Source organism: Molossus molossus, unplaced genomic scaffold, assembly GCF_014108415.1.
Source record: "Molossus molossus isolate mMolMol1 unplaced genomic scaffold, mMolMol1.p scaffold_m16_p_9, whole genome shotgun sequence".
NCBI classification, from domain to species: Eukaryota; Metazoa; Chordata; class Mammalia; order Chiroptera; family Molossidae; genus Molossus; species Molossus molossus.
The window spans coordinates 106,722,915-106,747,588 of record NW_023425403.1 but is presented as its reverse complement, the minus strand read 5'-3'; the positions used below and the strand labels follow the sequence as shown (position 1 = coordinate 106,747,588).

Here is a 24,674-nt window from a genome sequence, read left to right as displayed (position 1 = left end):
CGCTGCTTTGAAGGTTCTCTCTTTATATTTAACCTTTGGCATTTTGATGATGATGTATCCTGGTATGGACCTCTTTGGGTTCAACTTGTTTGGAACTCTCTGTGCTTCCTGGACTTGTATGTCTGTTTCCTTCATTAAGTTAGGAAAGTTTTCTGTCATTATTGTTTCAAATACTTTTTCGATTTCTTGCTCTCTTCTCCTTCAGGCACCCCTATGATGTGAATGTTGGCATGCTTGAAGTTGTCCCAGAGGCTCCATACACTGTGCTCATTTTTTTGGATTCTTTTTTCTTTTGGTTGTTCTGGTTGGGTGTTTTCTGCTTCCTTATAGTCCAAATTGATGGTTTGCTTCTTGGCTTTGCCTACTACTATTGATCCCCTGTAAATTATTCTTTATTTCAGTTAGTGAATCTTTAATTTCTGACTGGCCCTTTTTTATGTCGTTGATGTTCTAAGTTCCTCGGAGGTCTCCATAAGTTTCTTGAAGGTCTCACTAAGTTCCTTGAAGGTCTCACTAAGTCCCTTGGATGTATCACCAAGTTCCCTGAGCAACCTTATAACCTGTGTTTTGAATTCTGCATCTGTTAGATTGCTTATCTCCAATTTTGTTTAGTTCTTTTCCTGGAGTTTTATTCTGTTCTTTCATTTGGGACGTTTCTTTGTCTCCTCATTTTGGCTGCTTCCCTGTGACTGTTTCTATGTATTAGGCAGAGTTACTATGCCTCCTAGGTTTCGTAGGGTGGCGTACTGTTGTAGGTCTCCTGTAGGGCCCAGTGGCATAGTCTCCCTGATCACCCCAGCTGGGCCCTCGAAGTGCATCCCTAGTGTGGACTGTACACCTTTCTGTTGTGATTGAGTCTTGATTCCTATTGGTACATCAATGGGAGGGGTTTACTCAGGCTGATCAGCTGCAAGGACTGGCTGTGCCCACTGAACACTGGCTTCTGATTACCTTGGAAGATCAGCTGTGCAGGGGCCCAACACACAGAGCAAGACGTACTTCGGCAGGGCTCTGAGACTCACTGAGTCCACTCATTCAGTGTGTCACTTGTGGAGGTAGTTGGTTAGTGGTGCTTCAATGTGGACTGAAGCTGTCCACTGGGTGTGCTGGGTCTGGGGCAAGGTCAGATAGAACACTGTCTGTGTTCTATCCAGGGCCACCAGGCATAAGCTACAAAGTGATCTGCAGATGGCTGCTTCTTGTACTGAGCTTGGAGGTGTCCAGAAAAAGCCAAGTTGTGAACCAAGGCTGGCTGCTTCTAGTGCCAGGCCTGGGGCCACTTAACAAGAAGTATGGGGCTCGCTGAGACCAGAAGATGCTCGTTTGGGAGATTTTAGGAAACTCTGAAGCAGGACCCAAGACAGGCCAATCCTATTGTAAAGCCTTTGGAAACAGATTGGGTGGGCCCGAAAGTTGGGTGGGGCGGGGCCTCAGGGAATCACCAGGGCGGGGCCAACAGTGTGAGCCAGGTTGCTGGGGTCCCAGACATGGCGGCTGTCTGCTGCCCCAGGGAAGGGCTCACCAAAGGAACAATGGCCTCCACCAGCACGTCTGGAGAAATCTGCCCCTCCAGCCCTCATCTGAAGGCCAAACAGCTCAGTTCTTCCCTGTATGTCTCTGGTGCACCTCAAGCTGCCTCCCCAATGCTGTAGCCTGGATGGTACAAGTCCAAGTAAGTCCGTGTGCGGGCCCTTTAAGAGGAGCTGCCTGGGGCTCCAGTAGCCTCAGCCTCCCTGAGCCTCAGTTTCCACTAAATTTACAGCCAGAAGTGATGGGGATTCTCTTCCTGGCACTGGGACCTTAAGCTCGGGACCTGTTGTGGGACAGGGACCCCTCACTACTCAGGAAGGATCTTCCCAGCCGAGGTGTCCTCCTGATTTGTATCCACCACACGTGGGTGTGGGACCAGCCCATCCGCCTCCACCCTCCTAACCGTCTTGATGTGGCGGCTTAATCCCGTAATTGTAGGACTTCCATTCAGCTCGATGTCAGGCGGTTCTGAAGAATGGTTGTGTTGTAGTTTTGTTGTAATTCTGATGTGGTTGTGGGAGGAGGCGATAGTTTACCTACGCCACCATCTTGACCAGACCCCCCCCCCCCCATTTTTCATATTTTTAAAGTTTAAGTAAATGGTATTATTACTCTATATTCTTCTATAACTTGTTTTATTGCTTCACATTAGGTTTGTAAAAGTTAACTTTTGGTAATTAATTTTCAATTTCCAACTGCATAAAGATAGCTAATTGATTTATCTGTTAGCCTACAATATTTTTGTTTTTTCCCATTTTTCATTATCACCAACAGTGCTGCATTGAACTTTGTGCACACACTAAGAGCTTCTCTATATTAAAAAGAGAAATGCTGAGTCAGAGTATGAACATTTTTTCCTATTTCACAATTATTCCTGTTCTCCAACTGTATCAATTATACAATTCTACCAGTGATTTGAAAGGTTCTCTTATTTGTATCCTTACCAATACTTGATGTTGTCAAAATTTTAGTTAAACATTCTAATAGGCATTAAATGAAACTTTTTTATTTGCACTTTTTAAAATTAAATTTATCAGGGTGCCCTGGCTATTGTGACTCAGTTGGTTGAATGTTGCCCCGTGCACTGAAGGGTTACCAGTTCCGTTCCTGGTCAGGACACGTGCCCAGCCTGCGTATTGGATCCCCAGTTGGGATGTGGGCAGGAGGCTCCCGTTTTATGTTTCTCTCTCACATCCACGTTTCTCTCTCTCTCTCTCTAATCAATAAAAACAATTTTTTAATTTTATTGGGTTGATATTGGTTAATAAAATTATATAGGTTTCAAGTGTACACACTTTTCTATGATATATGATCTGTATATTGTATTGTGTGTCCACCGCCCAAAGTCAAATCGTCTTCTGTCACCATATATTCAGACCCTTTACCTTTACTACCCCTAACCCCTTCCCTTTGGCCACCACAATACTGTGGTCTGTGCCTATGAGTTGCAGTTTTTATCACTGATTTGTTTCCTTACACTGTGAGTGAGAAGTCATCTGGACGATAATTTATTTACATTTATGGAGACAATCTTATGGTTTAATTTGACTATTTTTTTCAGTTTTGCTTGTGCTTGAGAAAATGTATATGTTAACCAAGCCACTGGATGTTTTTTCAAATTTATACTGTTTTTATTTTTTAATTTTTTATTATTGTTCTTTTAAAAGAAGGAACATGTTAAACTTTAAAAAATTATTGTGATTTCTCTTCCAAATTTAGCCAACTGTGCTTTCTATATCTCCTCTATATTGCTAAGGGCATTTGCATTTAAAATTGTTTTATCTTCCTAGTACCTTTATCATTACATAGTGCCCCTCTGTAGCCTCATTAACTTTTTTGTCTTAAAGTTTATTTTGGTTTATTTAAATATTGGTCTATCATTTTTTTATCACTTAGTTTAAAAAATATGTAATACTTTTGTTGGGTTAAAAAAACAATACACACATAGAACAAACTGATGATTGCCAGATGGGAGGGGGGAGTTGGGGGAATGGGTGAAGAAGGAAGGAATTAGGATGGACAAATTGCCAGTTATAAAAGCAGTAACTGGGACATAAAATACAGCATAGGAAATGTAGTCAATAACATTGTAATAACTGTGTATAGAGTCGGATGGGTACTGTTATTGGGATGATCACTTTGTAAATTATATAATGTCTAGTAACTATGTTGTATGTTGTATACCTAAAACTAACATAACATTGTATGTCAACTGCAATTTAAAAATAAAAATAAAACTTAAATAATGACAATCAAAAGGTGCAGAGAGGTTCCACACCCAACTCATACACTCACTTATTCCTCCCACACCCCAAATAGGTAAACATGTTTCTGCGTTTCTTATTTGCCTATCAGCTTCTCTGCTCCACACACTCTTTAACACTGATTTTGTTTTTTAGGGTAGTTTAGGGCTATAGCAAAACTGAGCGGAGAGGACAAAGAGAGTTGCCATACATACCCTGGACTCATGTGTTCCACGTGCTCATGGCCTCCAGTTTTCAAGGTGTACAGCATCATGCTTTGACATGTATTATTACAAAATGATGACCACAGTAAGTTTAGTGAACATCCATCACTGCACATAGTTAGAATTTCCTTTTCTTGTGATAAAAACTTTTAAAAGTCTACTCTCTTATCAACTTTTTCATATACAATATAGTATTCTTAACTATGGTCACCACACTGAACACTGTATCTCCAGAATGCATTTACCTTATAACTGAGAGACTGTACATTTTGACTACATTCATTCATTCCCTCCACACCCCACTTCCTGCCTCTAGAAACCATTTTTCTCTTGACTTATTTCACTTAGCATAGTGCCCTCAAGGTCCATCCACCACGTTGTCACAAATAGCAGGATTTCCTTAGTTTTTAAGGCCAAAAAATAATCCATTTCAGAGAGAGAGAGATATTTGTACCTCCAAGTTCATTGAAGCATTATTTACAAATAGCAGACATGGTAATGAACAATGTGGCCACTGACGGATGAATGCGTAAGAAAATGTAGACACTTGGGTTGCGTCCATGTCTCTATTTGTAAGTAATGCTATAATGAACTTGGAGGTGCATGTATCTCTTTGAGGTAGTGATTTCGTTTCCTTTGGATATATTTTCGGAAGTGAAACTTCGAGATCATGTAGAAGTTCTTTTAAATCTACTGAGGAAACTCCATACTGTGTTCCACAATGTCAGCCCCAATGTATATTATCTTCAACAGTGCAAAGGGTTTTCTTTTCTCCACATCCTCATCAACACTTGTCATCTGTTGACTTTTGCATGACAACCATTCAAAGAGGTGAGGTGACAACTCATCATCTCATTTTGGTTTTGACTTGCCTTTCTGTGATTAGTGATGTTGAGTACCTTTTCATGTACTTATTGGCCATTAGCATGATATTTTTTAAACCATGTTTGCTGATTTTAGAGGGAGGAAGAGAAGAGAATGGGTACATGCCTGACCGGGAATGCCCTGACGGGGAACAGAGTCCGCAAACCTTTGGTGTACAAAACAATGCTCCAGCCAACAGAGCGACACTAGCCACAGCAGTATGATTTCTTTAGAAAAGTGTCTACTCGTAGCCTCTGCCATTTCTGAATTAGATCCTTGTGTGTGTGCTGAGATGCATAAGTTATTTATATATTTTGCATTTAACCCTAGTTAGAGACATGATTGGCAAATATTTCCTCCCATGCCATAGGTTGCCTTTTCATTGTTAGTAATTTCATTTGCTGTGCAGAAGTTTTTTAGTTTGATGTAGTCTCACTTGTTTATTTTTGCTTTTGTTGTCAAATCCAAAAATTCATTGCCAAGACAGAAGCTTATCACCTATGTTTTCCTATGAGAGTGTTCTAGTTTCATTTCTGTTTGTTCTAGTCTTTAATCCATTTTAAATTGATTTTTCTGTGTGGTGTAAAACAGGTGTCCAATTTCCACTACACCATTTATTGAGTGGACTGTCCTTTCCCCATCGTGTAGTCTTGCTCCTGTGTAGTATAACTGACCAAATATGCACACATGAATGTATTTCCAGACTCTGTTCTGTTCCATGATCTGTGTCTGTCTGTTTCCCTGCCAGTACCACACTGTTTGATTACAACAGCTCTATAATATACCAGAAGGGGTGAAGTGGGTTTATAGCTGTTTGTATAGAAACAATACGATGATTAATGAATAATACAAGAAGAAACTCTGTTTTGCATATTCACAACTGTAAACCGACTTTGCCGGCCCTATGGTTTAAAATAATGAAATATAAAGGCTTTGGTCTTTTTCAAGACAGCTTTGGCTATTCGAGATCTTCTGTGATTGCATCCAAATTTCAGGACTGTTCATTCTATTTCTCTGAAAAATGCCACTGCAGTTATGAATGTGTTCAATCTGTGGACCTCTCCCAGTGGTATGAACTATGTTAACATCAGTTCGTCTATCTACAGAAACATAACATCTTTCCACTTATTTGTATCTTCAACTTTTTTCGTCAACGTTTTATAGTTTTCAGTGTACAGATCATTTACTCACTTAGTTAAATTTACTCCTCAGTACTTTGTTCTATGAAACCACTCAGTCTTTCTTCATCGCTCCCAATTTCATGCCCTATTTTTGAACTTTGTCTCTTGGTGCTGTATTCTAGGTCATCTCTTCCTTTCTGGCTTCACATTCACCAATTATTTAAGTTTTATGAATGTGTTTGATATGGCCATGAAATTGTTCATTTTCATAACTACACGGTTTTATTTCAGAAGCTACTTTTGATTACTTTTAAGCTTCATGATGTTTTACTATTACCTCGATTCTTAAGAATAAGTTCTCCTGTTATGCTTAATCTTCATTTTTTGGCATAGGAGAATTTCCCTTACTGTTGTGTGCTCAGGCATACTTCTAAAAGAATTTTTGGTCTATTTTATCCAACATGTCTAAGTTTTCAGTAGTACAAAGTGTTTCAGGATATCATGTTTTACTCATTATTTTTGTCCATTAATTCATATTAATCACATATTGAGTCACCTGTTTTCTACAATTCTCTCTCCTCCTGCTGTGTATTTTGATTCACATGTTTAGATCTTCCACCCTACTACCTGAGTGAATTAACGTTTATGCTAAAGCAGCAGAATATGGCCCTGGCCGGTTTGGCTCAACGGTTAGAGTGTCGGCCTGCGGTCCAGAGAGTCCCGGGTTCGGTTTCCGCTGAGGGCACGTACCTCGGTTGCAGTTTGTCCCCGGCCCTGGTTGAGTCGTGCGGGTGGCAGCCACTCGATGTGCACCTTTCACGTCGATGTTTCTCTCTCTCTCTTCCTTTCTCTCTCTCCCACTCTATCTGAACAAAAAATGGAAAAACGTCCTCGGTGAAGATAAAAAAATAAATTAAAAAACAAAAGAGAAGCAGAATATGACCTTGGTGCCTTACCTGAATCTCAAATCCTCTTTCTGAAAATAAAATGCAAAGGTTCCACCACGGCCTTCACCACTAGTTACACTCCACTGAGCACAGGGTCTGATGATTCTCCCCTCCAGGCTCTGGCTGCTAGGCCCCGTGGCGATTATCTCATTTTCAGACTGTTCGGGCCACACCCACGGCTATGAAAGCCGCATGGCGGGTCCCTGCGGGTTTGCAGGCGAAGGCCCTCTGACCACCGTGCGCTGTCGAGAAGACCCAGCTTGCCATGAGCCCTGGACCCAGCATGCCAGCATTCCAATCTCACTATGCTCCACTGAGCCGAAGGGCAGGGAAGATGCACGCCATCATTTCAGGTAACGTCTCAGCTTTCTGGAGGTCACTATCCAGAAGCCACGTCAACATTCATGGAGAAGAGGATGAAGCAGAGGAGACAAAAATGGGAGCAGAGATCTCTGAGAGCTAAATATCTCTCAAGATTTACTGTTTCAGTCTTCACACTTCTTACTGCTTGCGAATCCCATAGGAGAGAAAATTCCTCACCGGTTGTCCTGTTTCCTTTGCTAGCAGCCAAACTAACAGCAAAATTCATTGGGACCACGGAAACACAGAAACCAACATTTGCCTGAAGATAGCCAAACAGCTTGAAGCTGAGAGGAGATGGGAAGAAATCTTCATCCCAACTGTCAAACTCCTAGAATCTACATCATTACTTTTTGTTAACAGGTAATTGCCAAAACACTACACTAATTTCAACTAGTCAAAAAAAAAAAAAATACTCCATTAGGTTATTAAACAAATGTCAACATATAGCAGGCCTATACTAACAAATACAGACAGCCAGCTGATTCATTTCACAATCAACAGTACATTTTAAATTTAAAAATTTTTTTTTTAATTTTTAGAGGGAGAGGAAGGGGGAGAGAGAGAAACACTGATGTGAGAGTGAAACATCGATGGGCTGCCTGCTGCACACCACCTCCGGAGACCAAGCCTGCCACCCGGGCGTATGGCCTGACGGAAGTGGAACAGGGCAACCTCAGACGCAAGGACAACACCCAACCAACTGAGCCACACAGGCCAGGGAAAAGTACATTATGTAGTGGTATTATACTAAAGAATTACCCAGAAATTACAGTGTTTGTAGTTAAGACTTTAGACAAACATATTTGGTTGAAAATTTTTATTTCCTCAGTGAAAATTCAATAACGTGTTTAAATTGTTATAAAACAAAAGTATCAGAGCCGTATTATAATACAGCATTAGGGAAGTTTAAAAATTTATATCTTAATTTTCAATTGCAGTTGACATAGAGTATTATAATAGTTTCAGGTGTAGAACATAGTGATGAGACATTTCTGTAAGTTACAAAGCGACCACCCCAATGTCCATACCCTCCTGACACCACCCACAGTTACTACAATATTACTGACTATATCTTTTATGTGTATTTTACATCCCTGAGTCTATTTTGTAACTACCAATTTGTACTTCTTAATCCCTTCACCTTTTATCACACAGTCCCCCAAACACCTCTCATCTAGCAGCCATCCATCTGTTCTGTTTCTACAGGTCTGTTTGTCTTGTTTCTTCGTTTACGTTGTTTTTTAGACTCTACATATAGTAAAATAATATATTATTTGTCTTTCTATATATGACTTATTTAACTTAGAATAATAAATACCCTCTAGGTTCATCCATGTATGGCAAGATTTCATTATTTTTTATGGCTGAGTAATATTCCATTATACACACACACACACACTCATTCACTCACACACACACCACTTCTTCTTTATCTATTCATCTGCCGATTGAAATTTGGGTTGCACCCACGTCTTGGCTATTATATATAATGCTGCAATGACGATAGGAGCGCATAGATCTTTTGAATTACTATTCTGAATTTCTTTGGGTAAATACCCAGAAGTAGAATTGCTGGGTCATATGATAGTTCCATTTTAAATTTTTTTAATGAACCTCCATATTATTTTCCATAGCACCTGCACCAATTTACAATCCCACCTACAGTACCCAAGGCTTCTCTGTGGTCCACATCCGCCCCAACAATGTGTGTTGTTGATTTACTGATAACGGCCACTGTGACAAGTGTAATGTAATACTTGATTGTGGTTTTAATTTCCATTTTCCTGATGATGAATGACTTTGAGCATTTTTTTTCATATGTCTTTTGGCCATCTGTATGAAGTTCTACTTTTGAAAGTCCTACTAATTTCATCTGCCCATTTTTATTTATTTATTTATTTATCCTCACCGGAGGACATTTTTCCATTTTTTGCTCAGGTAGAGTGGGAGGGAGAGAGAGGAACAGAGAGAGAGAGAGAGAAACATTGACGTGAAAGGGACACATTGAGTGGCTGCCACCCGCACGACTGACCAGGGCCGGGGACAAACTGCAACCGAGGTTCGCGCCCTTAGCGGGAACCGAACCCGGGTCTCTCAGGACCGCAGGCCGACGCTCTAACCGCTGAGCCAAACCGGCCAGGGCTCATCTGCCCATTTTTAATTGGACTGTTTGTTTTCAGTGTAAAGTTGTACCCATTCCTTATATATAAATTTTGGATGTTAACCCATATTGGATGCATCAATGGCGATTATCGTCTCCCATTCTGTAGGAAGTCTTTCCATTTTTTAATGATTTCCATCTACATGCAAAACTTTTAGTCTCATTTAATCCGACTTCTTTTTCTTGTTTCCCTTGACCAAGAAAATATATTCTAAAACATATTATTGATAGCAATGACAAAGAATGTACTGCCTACGATTTCTATTAGATGTTCTATGGTTTCAGGTTTACATTTAAGCCTTTAATCCATTTTGAGTTTATTTTTTTACATGGTATAAGAAAGTGATCTAGTTTGTTTTTATTTTGTTTTCTGCATGTATCTGCCCAGTTTTCCCAATATCATTTATTAAAGTGACTGTCTTTACCCCACTGTATACTCTTGCCTCCTCTGCCATCCAGTAATTGATCATAAAGGTGTGGGTTTATTTCTCTAGTCTGTTCCAATAATCTGTATGTCTGTTTTTAGGCAAGTACCATGCTGTTTTTATTACTATGGCCTTGTAGTATAGTTTGATACCAGGTAGTGTGACTCCTCCAACTTGACTCTTCTTTCCCAACATTGGTGTGACTATTCAGGGTGTTCTGCAGTTCCACATAAATTTTTGGAATATTTGTTCTAGATCAGTGAAATATGCCATTGGTATCCTAATAGGAATTGCATTGAATCTATAGATTGGTTTAGGTAGTATGGACATTTTATTGATGTTAATTTTTCCAGTCCATGAACACAGTATATGCTTCTATTTATTTGTAGGTTTTTTTTATTTCTTTCCTCAATATCTTATAGTTTTCTGAGTACAGGTCTTTCACCTCCTTTGTTAAATTTACTCCTACGTATTTTACTCTTTTAGATGAAATTATAAATGGGATTGCTTTCTCCGGATCTCTGATAGTGTATTGGAGTATACAAATACAACTTATTTCTAAATATTAATATTGTATCCTGCTACTGAATTAATTTTTTAGTTCTAACGAGTTTTTGGTGGAATCTTTCGAATTCTCTCTACACCAGTATCATATCATCTGTAAATAATGGGTGTTTTACTTCTTCCTTTAAATCCTAATGCCTTTTATTTCTTTTCCTTTTCTGATTGCTATTGCCAGATGGTGAAAGTGAACATCCTAGTGTTGTTCCTTATCTTAAAGAAACAGCTTTCAACTTTTCACCAGAGTATGTTAGCTGCAGATATGTCATAAAAGGCCTTTATCATGTAGAGGTATGTTCCCTACAGCTCCACTTTTCTGTGAGTTTTTACTGTAAACAGATGTTGAATATAGTAAAATACTTTTTCTGCATCTACTAATGTGATCACATGATTCTGTATACTTCATTTTGTTAATGTTGTGTATCACATCGATTGCTTTGCAGATACTGAACCCACCTTGTATCCTGGGAATAATTCTTACTTGATTATGATGTATGTTCTTTTAAATGTATTTCTGAATTCAAACTGCTAATATTTTGTTGAGAATTTTTGCATCTACTAGGTTCTACAGGGACAATGTGGCCTCTCACTTTTCCTCTCAGTACTCCTATGATGCAAATATTGGTACACTTGGTGTTATCACAGAAGACCCTTAAGCTATCCTCATTTTTAAATTATTTTTCTTCTCACCGTGTTGACTGGACACTTTCTGCTGTCTTCCAGATTGTTGATTAGAAACTCTGCTTCATGTAATCTGACAGATTCCCTCTAATAGATATTTCATTTCAGTCATTTCTGATTTTTTATGCTATCTCCTTTTTAATGTTTTTTCTATACTGAAATTATCACCGAGTTCATCTATTCTTCCCCTAAGTTCACTGAACGTCCTCGCAACCAGTGTTTTCAACTCTATATCAGGCTGACTGCCTATCTCCATTTCACTTAGTTCTGTTTCTGGAGTTTTGTCTTGTTCTTTCATTTGAGACTTGTTTTTCTCTCCTCATTTTGGCTGTCTCCCTATGTCTGTTTCTATGTATTAGGTAGATCTGTTATGTCTCCTAGTCTTGGCAAACTGGACATGTACAGGAGGAGTTCTGTGGGGCCCAGTGGCACAGTCTCCCTGATCACCTGAGCCAGGGCTCCAGAAGAGTCCCTTGTGTGAGTCGTGTGTGCCTCCTGTGTAGGTAAGCCATGACTGCTGATGACACATTGGTGAGTGGAACGAACCTTCAAGCTTACTGGCCGTGAGGGCTAGGTGAGGGCTAGCCACGACTACAGTGGACAAGATGTTGTGTGGGGACTGACTCGATAAAGTAGAAGTCACTTTAGCAGGGTTCTCGTGCCAGCCTAGTCTGCCTTTTAAGATTTTCTTTATTGATTTTTTTTTTCTTTTTAGAGAGAGAGGAAAGGTGAAAGAGAGAAACATCGATGAGAGAGAACATCAATTGGCTGCCTTTTGCATGTCTCCCACTGGGAATTGGGCCCACCACCTGGGCATATGCCCTGACTTGGAACTGAACTAGCAACCTCTTGATGCATGGGTCGATGCTCAACCACTAGGCCACACTGGCTGGGCCGAGTTCGCCTTTTATTTGTGGACCCAGTCGGGTGGTGCGATAGTGCGGTGAGATGCCAGCCAGCTGCCATGTGTGTTGTTGAGAGGCTCCAGTGCAGTCCAAGGTCAGCCGCCACTTGTGCCCACTTTGGGGCTGCTTAACAGGAAGTGGAAAGGGATCTGTGTTTGGCTGCCACTTGTGAGAAGTGATGCTGTGAATCGAGTTGAGCTGCCACTAGTGCAGTGCTCTGGGCACTTTGGTGGGCACCACGATGTGGCCTGAGACCAGCTGCCACGTTTGCCAAGCTGGTCCCCACGAGCTGAGGCTAGGTTCCAAGCCAAGGCCAGCTGCCACCTGCGCCAGGAGTGGGGCCACATGACGGGAGTTACAGTGCAAGTGGAGGCCAGTGGCCACTTCGGGCCTGGCTCGGGGCCTCTTAGCAAGAGATGCAGGGCATGCGCAGGCTAGCTGCTGCTTCTTCAGGATTCGGGGACCTTTGAGAGACTTTGGGAAAGTCCACAGCATGAGCCGAGGCAGGCTGCCTGAATGGAAAAGCCGCTGGAGGAGGCCTGGCCTGGGAGCGAGAGTCTCAGGGAAGCACGACAAGATGAACGGTGTTCGCCCGAGCCTGCGGGTGGGGGGGGGGAAGTTCAACAAAGTAATGCGATGCCCGTCAGCACTGCTGTCCCTGAAGAAAGCTGCCCCAACTCCTGGCTCTCCAGGCTGCACACTGCACTTACCCATTCAGTCCTCCCTGTATGGCCCTGGGGCCCTTCAAGCTGCCTCTGAGCCTCAGCTTAAAGTGAGCGAGGTGCGCGTGAGCGTCCATGAGTGGGCCCTCAAGGCGAGCAGCCGGGTCTCCTGCAGCCTTCACTGTCACTCAGAGGCAATCGCCACTGGTTGTCATGCAGATACCATGGGAGTCCTCTTCCCAACACCGCTGTCCTGAGCTGAAGAGCCCCATGTGGGGCCGAAGCACCCATTTCTCAGGTGAAACCACTGCAGCCAAGAGAGCTCTTCTGATCCTTACTCACCACACGGTGGGCGTGAGGCCTCTCCATTCCACGTCTCCGCCTTCCCCACCAGCCTCGCAGTGGCTGCTTCCTCTCCCCTTGTAGAAATCGCGTTTAGCTAGTCCTCAGGTGGTTTCAGTGATGGCTGTTCTACAGTTTAGTTGTAATTCTGATGCGGTTGTGGGAGGCGGCGAGCACAGAGTTCACCTACCCCACCACCTTGACCGGATGCCCCTTTAGCTTTTGAATCTGGACGTTTATCATTTGTCTGAGACATTTCTTACAACCATGTTTGAAGATAACTGCAACCAGGCCAGCTGCCTGGAGCGACACTGTATTTTCCTGGTCAGGCGTATATCCAAGTTAGGGTTCTGAATCGCACACACACACACACAGTTTGGGGAATTTTTAGGTTTATAGGAAAGCTAAACAAGAGTACAAAGTGTTCCTATACATTAGCCACCCAACTTCTTAATGTTTATATCTTATCTGATCATGGTACACATGTGAAAACTAAGAAGTCAACAGAGGTAGAATATTATCAGGTTTTATTCACACTAAACCACAGGGTTTATTCATATTTCAACAGTTTCCCCTCACGTGTTTTCTGTTCAGGATCCAGTCGGTGATCCACCTTTCACTTAGTCATCGTAACTCCTTATACTCCGTGATCTGTGGCAGGTTCCTGTTCTTTGTTTTTCATGCCCTTCGACAGTTTTAAGGAGTACTGGTCAAATGCTTTATAGAAATGTACCTCACTTTGGGGATGTATGAGGATTTCTCTGGGTTACATTAGGGTTATTTATTTTTTTTAGAGTAACACAAAGGTGACGTGTTTGACTGTTGATATTAGCCTTAATCAATGGTGAGAATCACTGCCAGGTTTTGTTCTTCTTTGAAAGGGAGCCAGGAAGTCAATCCCACACTCATGAGAAGATTCAAGTTCTCTCTTCAGGAGGGAGGATTTGTAGCATATATTATTTGGAATACACTTCTCAATTTCAATGACAGATGTCAAACCTATTTCTAGTTCAGGCAACAACAAAGTGTATGGATTGTCTCGCAACCTGTATCCCAGGTACTTGGCAGAAATTATACATGCACTATGTGTTAAAAGGGATCAACCCACCCAGACTTCAGTTTAGCTTCATTGTGGATCCCCGTCAGATGTGCTATTAGACAAACAAATCCTCCATACACAACTAAAATGTGAGTTTGGGTAATATCTCCTTTATTAACAGTTTTAAAGATTATTCTTTTAGGTTTTTAGATATATAATAAAATCATCTATAAACAATGATACCTATTCTCTCCTCCCTAATAATTGGGCGTTTTGTTTCGAATCCTGAAAAGTAAGATTAGATTACTGAATGAACAGTGATGTCACTGCTGTTCTGAATGGTGCCAGTATTTCGCATTTGTTTGATGTCAGCTATTTAAGATCAGTATCTTATCATACATAAGAAATGTTCTGATTTTATCAGAACTACATGTTAAATTGTACCTATTACCTTTTTGAGAACTATTCAAATTATCACATGGCATTATACTGTAATTAACCACTTTATATCTACTCTATCATTTATCCAAAAAACTAAACGAGGAAAGCAGTGTGGTTTTGCTCATTTATAGGGTAAAAAATGAGCCTTAAGGATGTTTCCAAGGCCACTAAGAAAATAAATTGCTAAGTCTCCAGTTATATATTATAGCTTTTTGAAGTTATTTTCTAAAACTTCTGCAATTTCAGTGTGTATTTTCTCTTTGACACAAACACTGTTTAATACATTTTAAATTTCTAGGTAGAAGATTCTTTAGTTTCTGATTTTGTTACTATTTTCGAATTTTATTGCATATTAATAAGATAACCTTTTCTGCTTTGTTTCTATGTCTTGAAATTTTCCTCTAATATCTACTACACTACCACATTTTCAAATACTCCTTGGGCACTTAAAATTGTAATCTTTATTAACGAGGTGCAGAGTCAAACTACCTTAATCAGCTTTATGCTGCTGTTCAGATTATTTTCTCTCTTGACTGGTTTCAAAACAAGATCAATAAATGATAGTCTGTTTTAATATTTTAAACTATTAGTGTCTGCCTTTCTCCTTTAATCTCTGTTTCATGAAGGTTTCACCCTTTGATATAATCAAGTATCCTTCTTTATGTTGTTTATTGCTTTTTGTCTTAAATTCTATTTTGTCCAATATTAATTCATGATTTTTACTTTTTTTAATTTGTATTTATGTGGTATATCTTTACTCATCCTTTTATTTTCAGCATTTCTTATTCATGTTGTTTTTAGTGTTTCTTAAATATAGAACTAAATGAGGAAAAATAAAGATTTTTTCTTTAATATTTTGAAAGCTTTATAATTTTATTAAACTGCTTATCCTTATAAATATAAAGGAACAAGAAGTCCTCTATACGTTTAGAAAATTATTTTCCTAATACAAGCACTGATAAATCAGCTATTTACTCTTAATTTCTCCTCTCTCCTACCATCAAGTTTAGTTAACAGGCCTAGAGCTCGAATGCTTCCTGTCAGCTCACATGGACAAGGTTCAACTCCGGCCCCCGCTCCCCAGCTCCCCGAGTCCCTCCGGCGGGCACAGAAGGGCGCTCTGGCCTGCCCCTGGGGCTCCAAGCGCTCTCCGCTCAGGCTCACTGCTGAGCTGCGCCCTGCGCGCCGGCGCCCTCGCTGTGCTCTGTGCAGCCGACCTGACGGCTAAACTCCGTTTCATCCCCAGCACTTTTCTCAAGAATGACTCGGGAAAAAATCCTTGTACGGTCAAAAACTGTCAGCACCCTTTCCACTTAAAGGACCCGGGGCGCGTGCCCCTCAGGTGCAGGCTGCTGCAGGGGAGGGAAGCCGGGGGCACTGCTGAAGCGCCCACACCGCCCCGCCTCTGCTCGCCTCCCGGTGCCGTGCGCTGGCCGCTCAAGGGGCCCCTGTCCATGGCCTGGGTTCACACAGTGCACCATCTCAGCCTGGGCTGCGCTGAAGTACAGCTTATAGACTTGTTTCGTCCAGTTTTTCACTTTTCTTATTTGAAAACTCCATTTTTGCCATTTCTGGAACTTCTGTGCTTTCTATATTAATGCTCTTCTCCGTAATCTGTATCAACTGCTATATTCTCATCAAAACATATGATTTGCTCTGTTTCCAATTTTACTGTCTGTGTATCTTCCTTTGAGATTCTTCTCATTTCATTTTTATTTGTGTGAAAGTTTTTTTCCTTCATTTTTTTCCCCCAAAGTTATGTTCGCTCATGCCATTCAATGGCTCATAAATTTTAACGTCTTGAATTTGTTTAGTAGTTGTCTTTCTTCAGAAGCAAATAATTTATTTCTTACTCTTTTAAATTTATGGTAAATTTCTATCACAGGTATGTAGCACTATTTTTCACATTTCTATATTTTTAAATGTGCTTTCATGAAAAGTTTTAAGACATGCATCTCGGCTAGAATCGTTTATTAATATCCCCTAATCAATTTCTTTAAAGTACAAGTGTTTCTCATCCCTGGTGCTCTATTACTAGTACACCTATAGTTCCTCATCCATGTGACTTTTCTTCATAGTCCTGGCTACAATGAGTCAGTCTCTACATCTTTAATAGCTCTATTCTCCCTTACTTAACTATTGCTTTGGCATCAAGATGAAAAAATACCTATTCTTCTAGACTATTTATCTGGATTTCGTGCAGTTTTCATCCATGCTATCAATAATCTCTTGGTAAATTTAAACACCAAAAAGAACTGACAACAGTAAGTTTCTGGGAGGAACCCATGCAGCAATACTTCAATAAAAGTACTAATGTCTTGGGCTCATTTGTACAGAAAATGGATTTTAAATAAGAGTTATCATGCACTGTACAAACAGTATCAAAAACACTCACTCTATCAAAAGGTAATTTTTTTAAAGTATCTGACTTCTGGAATTTTGGGAAAAAGATACTCTAGGATTTTCAAATCACAAAGGTTATCAATAAGCTCCAATGTCAGAAAAGAATACACAAACAATGAAATACTGACTCAGCACTGAGCAGAGAGACAGCTGTCAGGAGGCCTGGCACACCTGGCACCTGTGCCGCTCACGCTGTCACTGAAACCATACCCACATGTGCTCTACTTTTATCTGATGACATATTTGATTATATCCAGCAAGCAAATAGGAATATACTATATTACTGAAATTGTGACTTTATGCTATAATCTACTGTTAATAAAAATTGTTTTAAAAAATATTTTTACAACTTTTACCACAGAAAGTTATTACTTTCCATTTGAAGATTTTTTCAGTCAAATTTCATGTTCTATTACATCGAAAGTAATAAAAACACAATTTCAGTAGATATGTCTACAATTCATTATAAAAAACATCTACTTACTTGTGACCTAAATGTTTCAGAAAGTATCCAAGAACCTTCAGAGCTTGAACCCAAATACTTTCACTTTTTGAAGCCAATAATTTGTAGATTACCCTAAAAATACAGAAATCAATGATTTTTAAAATTTCTCAACATATTGAAAATATAAGCACTGTATATTTTACAATGAAATTACACATACTTAAAATATAAAATACCTCAGGATTTTAAACTCTTTGAAAAAAGAAAAAATTAGCATTTATTTATTTTTCTTCAAACTTAACGTTCAAACATGTAACAAATAGGGCCATATGGTTGGTTGTTCATTAAGTACTGACTCCCAACACACTCAGTAGCATGCTCTACTTGAAGACACATGCTTAGTGAAGCCACATTTTCTCTTCTATCAGAATTGCCCTTGACATTTGTACTTGATGACCTTTGAACCTTGGGCCTGCCTAATTATTTATCCGTTTTCAGAATTTGGAATGAGATCAGACAAATGAAATCTAGTCTTTGCTAGGCTCTTGAAATAGGAAGTAATTTAAAACAGAAACTACAGGACAGCCTTGCTTTGTCTGCAGACACGGTCATACACAGGAAGTAGCCAAGGAAGTGACTTGCTTCCCTTAGAGTGTCCCAGATTCTGGTTCCTACCCTAACCAGAAGTCTACAACAAACACATTATTCTTTTTACTTAAATTAGTTTGAAAAGTTTTCTGTTACTTGGAGCAAAAAAGGCTCTAGTAACACATAATCTTACCTAACCTATACAGTCACTTCAAATAGTATATAATAGCTGGGTCATATTCATTATAATATTTGTAGGTTCTTTAGAAATTTTATCCCATAATCTATTCAAAAAATAAAAGTAAATACTTTTCTAAAAGGTATCAGGTGCAATAATGACTATATTCTTTTACAACTAACCCTAGAATTTACTAAGGTTCTTCAAGGGTGCAGTAGCGACTCTGACTATAAAAATACGGTCTGCTTTATTGTATTAAGTATCTTTTTTTTAAAATAAAATGTTGTGTAGGTATAGATTTGAACAAACACTATCTCCACCTCTGTGTCCTTTCATGCTTTAACCTTTGACCAACCTCACTGAGCTTAGTAAGCATATCACAGCCTTCCAGTTACAGATGATGTGTGTTCCTTAGTGTGTGACCATCAACACGTTGGTGAATAATGGCTAGGGTGGTAACCTAGATGCGTATCACACCTGGTGACGGCACTGACCATTAGGAGATACAGTTCCTGGCACTACTACATTCTTTGTCTCTTTGTCTTGTCCATTTTAATACCTGAGAAACACTGTTTAAAAAATGTACAGTAACAGAAGTCTGTAGTAATGAATAATCTGGGCAGAACTGCTTGGTCATCTCTTCCGCTGAGATCCAGTCTTCCTATAAGCAAATTTCCCTATAATAAATTGTTACATTTTACGGAGTTGTCTGCCGCATGTGTCTGCTTTAAGATACCTTCTCATTATGGTGACCATCACACCTTTGCCCCAAGGTCAGACAAATGTCATTTTATATTTTGAATGTGAAGTAATGTAGGCTAAACCAAAAAGCTGGTAATAAAAGATGCAGTATAATTCGCATATCATTTCAGTAACATTAACAAAGTAGAACCAATAACTTAAATCACAGTAGCTTATACTATTTAATAACATATTGTTGACATTGCTTCTTTTACTATACAGTGACTATTTCCCTTGGAAGATTTTTCTTTCAAGTTCCTAAATGTATTTATACTGAAATCTAGTTTTAGAACTTTTAAGAACCAAGATCGGTAATGAAAAAAGCAAGTACAAGAATTAGGAAAGTTATACATGTCAAATAAGAAATATTCAGGAAATTCTAAGAAAACACATTCAACAGCAAAAATAATCGTGAGATCCAAAGGAAAAGCTCAAAGCCTAAAAATGTGACTATAGTCAGATATGAAATCAATAACTCCGCAGAATTCCTATTTTCTAGGAATAACTTTGAATTAAAAGAAAAAAGGAGGTGTAAGATCTATCCTGGACCAGCAGAAATTATGATCAACATTTGACACATGAAAAGACCTAGGCTTTTCTTCACAATTGCACAAGTGTTTTTATAAACAAGATACAAAGGATTGCAATACAGCATCAATAGAAAATTTACTGCCAAATCAGTTAATAAAAGTTTGCTTGTAATATAATAAGATAGGTGAATCCTAATTCATCTGCTCTGTGGTTAATGTTAATTATTAAAATTAATTTATTTTTCCATTGAGTTGCACATAGAGTAACCTAGATTTCTTCTTCATTCCAATAACCTAGACTCCAGAAAACTAAAAAGGGAGAATCCCTAAGGGGCTAAGTTGTAGATTTAAGTTCATAAGCATACTAATCAAAGAACTATGTTTCACTTGTATACATAACTGCTTTACAATCTTCATAACTAAAGTTAGTCTCCAAATTCTCTTGATTCTGTCCTCTCGTTCTGAGACATCTGCATCTACGTTACTGCCACTGCCCTGGCCACTGCCCTGGCCACTGCCCTGCCCTGGCCACTGCCCTGGCCACTGCCCTGCCCTGGCCACTGCCCTGCCCTGCCCACTGCCCTGCCCACTGCCCTGCCCATCGCCCGATACTGCCAAGCACCGTCTCTCTGCTGACCTGCCGCCTCAGCTGTCTCCCTCTCCAACTCTTCCACACAGCCGACTACATGTTTTACAAAATGAAAACCTGAGCAAATCACTTCCCCATTAAAAATTCCTTAATTTTCATCAACAGAACAAATCTAAACTTGCCATTCTATGGTCCTCCCCAATTACCTAGCTCGTGAGCCTAAGCTTGTGATTTCTTGTGCTCTCTCCTTTGCCGAATCACCCCTCTCATCTTCCTGCCAAAGGAAATGCTCTTCCTGCTCCCTGGAGTCCTCAGTACAGGAGCGGTGTCGCACTCTCCGTGAGACCTGACACCCACTTCCTACACAGCTCATCAGGTGAGTGTGAGAGGGTTCCAGCAGCTTTCTCCCGCGGCTCCCTTCCAACACGTAAGACTTCGCTGTATTTATTCGAAAGTGCATGGAATCGGGGCTATTCTAGAAAGCAAACTGTATTCAATTGAAGTCCATTAAAAACACTAACATTACACTCATACCTTATTCCATTTCTTTGATCAAATGCTGGTATCATCGAAGCTGGATGCTCTGACATTAAAGCCACTAGTAACTGTAACACATCATGAATATTTTCATCCTGCATAATAAGAGACACCAGTATTTCATTGTTTAAAATTGTATTCTAATGCTCTGAATGAAATAGAAGACACAGACCATGGCCTACCTCATGCATTGTAAGTAGGTAATTTAATATACTCTGAAGTTCATCTTCTTTGACGCCTCTATCCTGATGGTTAAAAAAAAAGTATTATTTAATTTAAATCTAAAATTAAAACTTTAATTAAAGAAAGGCATAAAATGATCATTTTAAAATAAAACAAAAACTTGTAAGAAGTAATGTTTTTGTTAAAACATCTAGATACTTCATAACCAATAAACTATATGACTTCAGGTTTAATAAGTAAATATTCAGAAATGCGTATCTAATATTTGATTGACCTCCCTAAAGGAGTTAGTATATTTTTATCATCTATTTGTATTAACATCACTATTTTAAACTGTGTACTCGTTTGTTAAAGTAATGCAAATTACTGGAAAACTTCACAATACTATACATTTTATCTTTACTTTCTATTTTTTAAATTGTAATCTTTAAAAAACCGTACTTTGATAAAATACAATACTGTAAGCCTTATCAAAAAGGGACACAGACCATCTTCTGGAACACAGTCTTTATGTTTCTTTCTTAATCACATGTTCCTGCCATTTCTGCTATATCCCATAGTACACAGATCTCAAAGAATATTTAACAAAAAGTAAAATTCTGCCCTGGCCAGTTTGGCTCAGCGGTTACAGCATCAGCCCGCGGACCAGAGAGACCTGGGTTCGGTTCCTGCTAAGGGCCCGTACCTCAGTTGCAGTTTGTCCCCAGCCCCAGTTGGGGTTGTGTGGGTGGCAGCCAATGGATGAATTAAACAGTCTGAACTCATTTTACAATGATGATTTTAAACTATGCCAAAAACCCCTTTTCACCTAATATATTGCAGCTCTGAATTACATGAAATTATTTTACCTTCAATATGAGCTGTTTCAGAAAAAGTAGCATAAATGCCCGTAGTGATATAATTTCTTTTTGTGATGGCCGTGGACCATCTGAAACAAAGCAAAAAAACAAGGGGAAAAAAAGGGGAAAAAGCCATGATATTAAAAAAGCTTAATGCAATAATGTTAGGATACTATAGAATTCTTCAATAGTTCTATTTATTATAATTATAATATTTATTACTATTAATGCTGTGAAATTTCAATTATATCAGAGAATCTTAACATTTTCAGGTTTTCGGTGATTTCAACTTATTCACTAATTGTCACACTGGGGGAAACAATTAATTTTTAAAAGTTTTATTACTATACACTGACAAATGTATACTCATCAAATGGTTACACAGACACTTTTTTCTAACCTAATAAATTGGTTCCCTTTTCCCCCTGAAATCCAAGTTTTCGCAATACTTCTTCCATCCTCAAACCTGTCTTCATTTATAATGTGTGGTGTCTCCATTTTCACACCACACTTTATAAAATAAAGCATAGAAAAATTGACACTCTATTGTAGTGATTTGTTTTGTAGCTTTTTTTCCCCATATCTCCATATATACCAAATACATATTACAGTGGACACTCAATAATTGCTTATGAGTCAATAAATGCAAATGACAGGAACAATTAAAGTATATATATTACTTCTATCACAATAAATAAATTTCAGTAATTGCAAATATTTAATTACCAAATATAAGAATATACATGTAATATTTATAATATACAATAATTAAATTATACCTTTCAGATATGCATCTAGAACCATGAAAGTCCTTCAACATCAAATTTTTCTTAATGCAATCAAGATTATACAGCTTCTCTGTGAGTTTTAAAACTACAATCTCTTTATGTATGATTTCTAACATCTCTTATTTACTCACCAGAAATTAGCACGCAGATTATTATACCTCAAATCAAATCAACACTCAAACACTCTGCTGCCTGCTCCTGGAAAGGCAACCTCTCCCATCCCCCAGAGGGCGCTCCACATCCGCCCGTTCTTGCGGACAGTGCAAAGCACCCTTTCCCTCCCTACCAACGCTTGGCATTATTACGTTTTCTTAAAAAAAATATTTTTCATTGTGAAAAAGAGCACACAAACAGAAGATATAAATGTACAACTTAACTAATTATTATAAAATGAACACCAGTACAACCACCTTTTAGGCGAAGCAGCTGCGCACTTACAGCAGCCTGGTGTGCTGGTAAAGGAACTAACTGGTGGAGGGTGAGGTCCCGAGTCCTAGCATTTGCAGATTTCTATTCTGTTATGTGAATACTCCCACCATGACTTCTCTCAAGTCCCAGCTCCGAATGGTTTAGGTGCCGGCTCATAAAATCCCCCAGCGCTCACGGGCTGGAACAACAGAACCCTCGCCTGCCTGGGCCTGGGCTCTGGGCCTGGGCTCTGGGCCCGCCGCTCCCAGAGCACACCCCCACCCTGTACCCGTAGAGAGAGCCACTGTCTTAGTGAGTTATCTTACTTGTACTTATAATGTTGCCACTACTTAATGATATTGGACAAGTTTTATATTACCTTAATACATCAATAATTTTAGTTGTTAGGATGAGGATAATAACAGTGCTTACGTCATAAGATATTTTGTGAGAATTAAATGGATCGACATATGTAAAGATATCAGAACAGTGCCTGGTCCATTCTAACTGTAAGCACTCACTAAATGTTGCATGTAATTACTGCTGTCATATATTACACAATGTAAAAAGCAGGTTGTAGCTCTGGCTGGTTTGGCTCAGCGGATAGTGCGTCGGTCTGCGGACCAAAGAGTCCTGGACACGTACCTGGATTGTAGTTTGTCCCCAGCCTTGGTTGGGGTCATGTGGGTGGCAACCAGTTGATATGTCTCTCTCACATTGATGTTTCTCTCTTTCTTCTCCCCTCTCTCCCTCCTGCTCTATCTGAAGATAAATGCAAAAATGTCCTCGGGTGAGGATAAAAAAAAAAAAAGCAGGTTGTAGAGAAATGTGGAAATTTAGTGTATGTGTATAATATAAAATCATATTTTACAAAATACAAATAAATTTATCTTACAAATATGAAACTGGATGACAAAACAAATCATAAATAATACTATTTATGTCAAATACAGAAGCTCAACTATCAATCCTTTAGGAATACATACATAAATAGCAAAGAGCTGAGCATAGTAAAAAATAAAAGGTACTTAAAGTAAAAGCATCATAAACACTGCACTATAGATGGAGCTCTCTCTGTGGCTGGACATGGGAGGAAGATGTGCGTACCTTCAAACAGGCTCTGGGAATGCACTGTTTCTTAAGCTTAGCATTACTTACTTATATGCGGTTCATTTTATATTTACATATATGATATGACTTTGTGTTTATAACATATTCAAAATAAATCTTTAAACATCTATAATTTGAAACAGCTATGTAACATGGATGAGCATAAAAAAAGAGGCAAAAGCTATGTAAGACTGGTAATACTGGCTCCTTGGGAGAATATTGTTTTTTATTCATAAACCTTTCAATTATTTCACTTGCTAGCAAGTTAATGTATTTCTATGATATCTGTAATATAAATAAATGTTTTTACAGTGAACCATATAAAATACTATTTGAAGGAAAAAGTGCTAATCAGAGTCAAAACAAAAAGATCCTACTTCTCAACTAGTTCAACAAATAGCTAATAAAGTACAAATTATCTTTATTGTGTCCTTAAAGCATTTTAGCATAAAACAGTATTGACAGAAGTTGTCATTTAGAAAATTATGTTTCAAGTCAGAATTTCACATTCCACTGAAAAACAAAATTTCAGATGGATTAAAAAGATATTTAAAAGAATAAATTAATAAGCATATAAAGTAAAAAGAATAGACTGAAGCATAAAGAAAAAGAAACGCCCTTCCACGTTCTTTAAAATACAGGTACTCGGTTCACATCATCACCAATGGACACAGACACACTGCAGTGAAGGGGGCAGGGTCATGCAGAAGGGAGTCAATGAGGGAAAGAAGGGGGTATCTATAATACTGACAATAAAGATAAAAATTTTTAAATAAAATAAAATACGGTTATTTGTGTCCCCTCCCCTCTCCTTTCAGCGGTCAGA

The 24,674-nt window shown here is 39.0% G+C and overlaps 1 protein-coding gene across 2 annotated transcripts in view; it reads right to left on the bottom strand.

The window, feature by feature from the left end:
- Nucleotides 1–24,674, bottom strand: part of NBEA (neurobeachin) — a 763,707-nt gene that overhangs the window by 553,672 nt on the left and 185,361 nt on the right. For both annotated transcript variants that reach the window (XM_036249654.1, XM_036249655.1), the window contains exons 14-17: nt 21,552–21,631; nt 20,703–20,765; nt 20,518–20,615; nt 17,397–17,489 (exon numbers count right to left, since the gene is read on the bottom strand). In XM_036249654.1, coding sequence (XP_036105547.1) covers nt 17,397–17,489; nt 20,518–20,615; nt 20,703–20,765; nt 21,552–21,631 — 334 coding nt within the window. The remainder of the gene's footprint in view (nt 1–17,396; nt 17,490–20,517; nt 20,616–20,702; nt 20,766–21,551; nt 21,632–24,674) is intronic.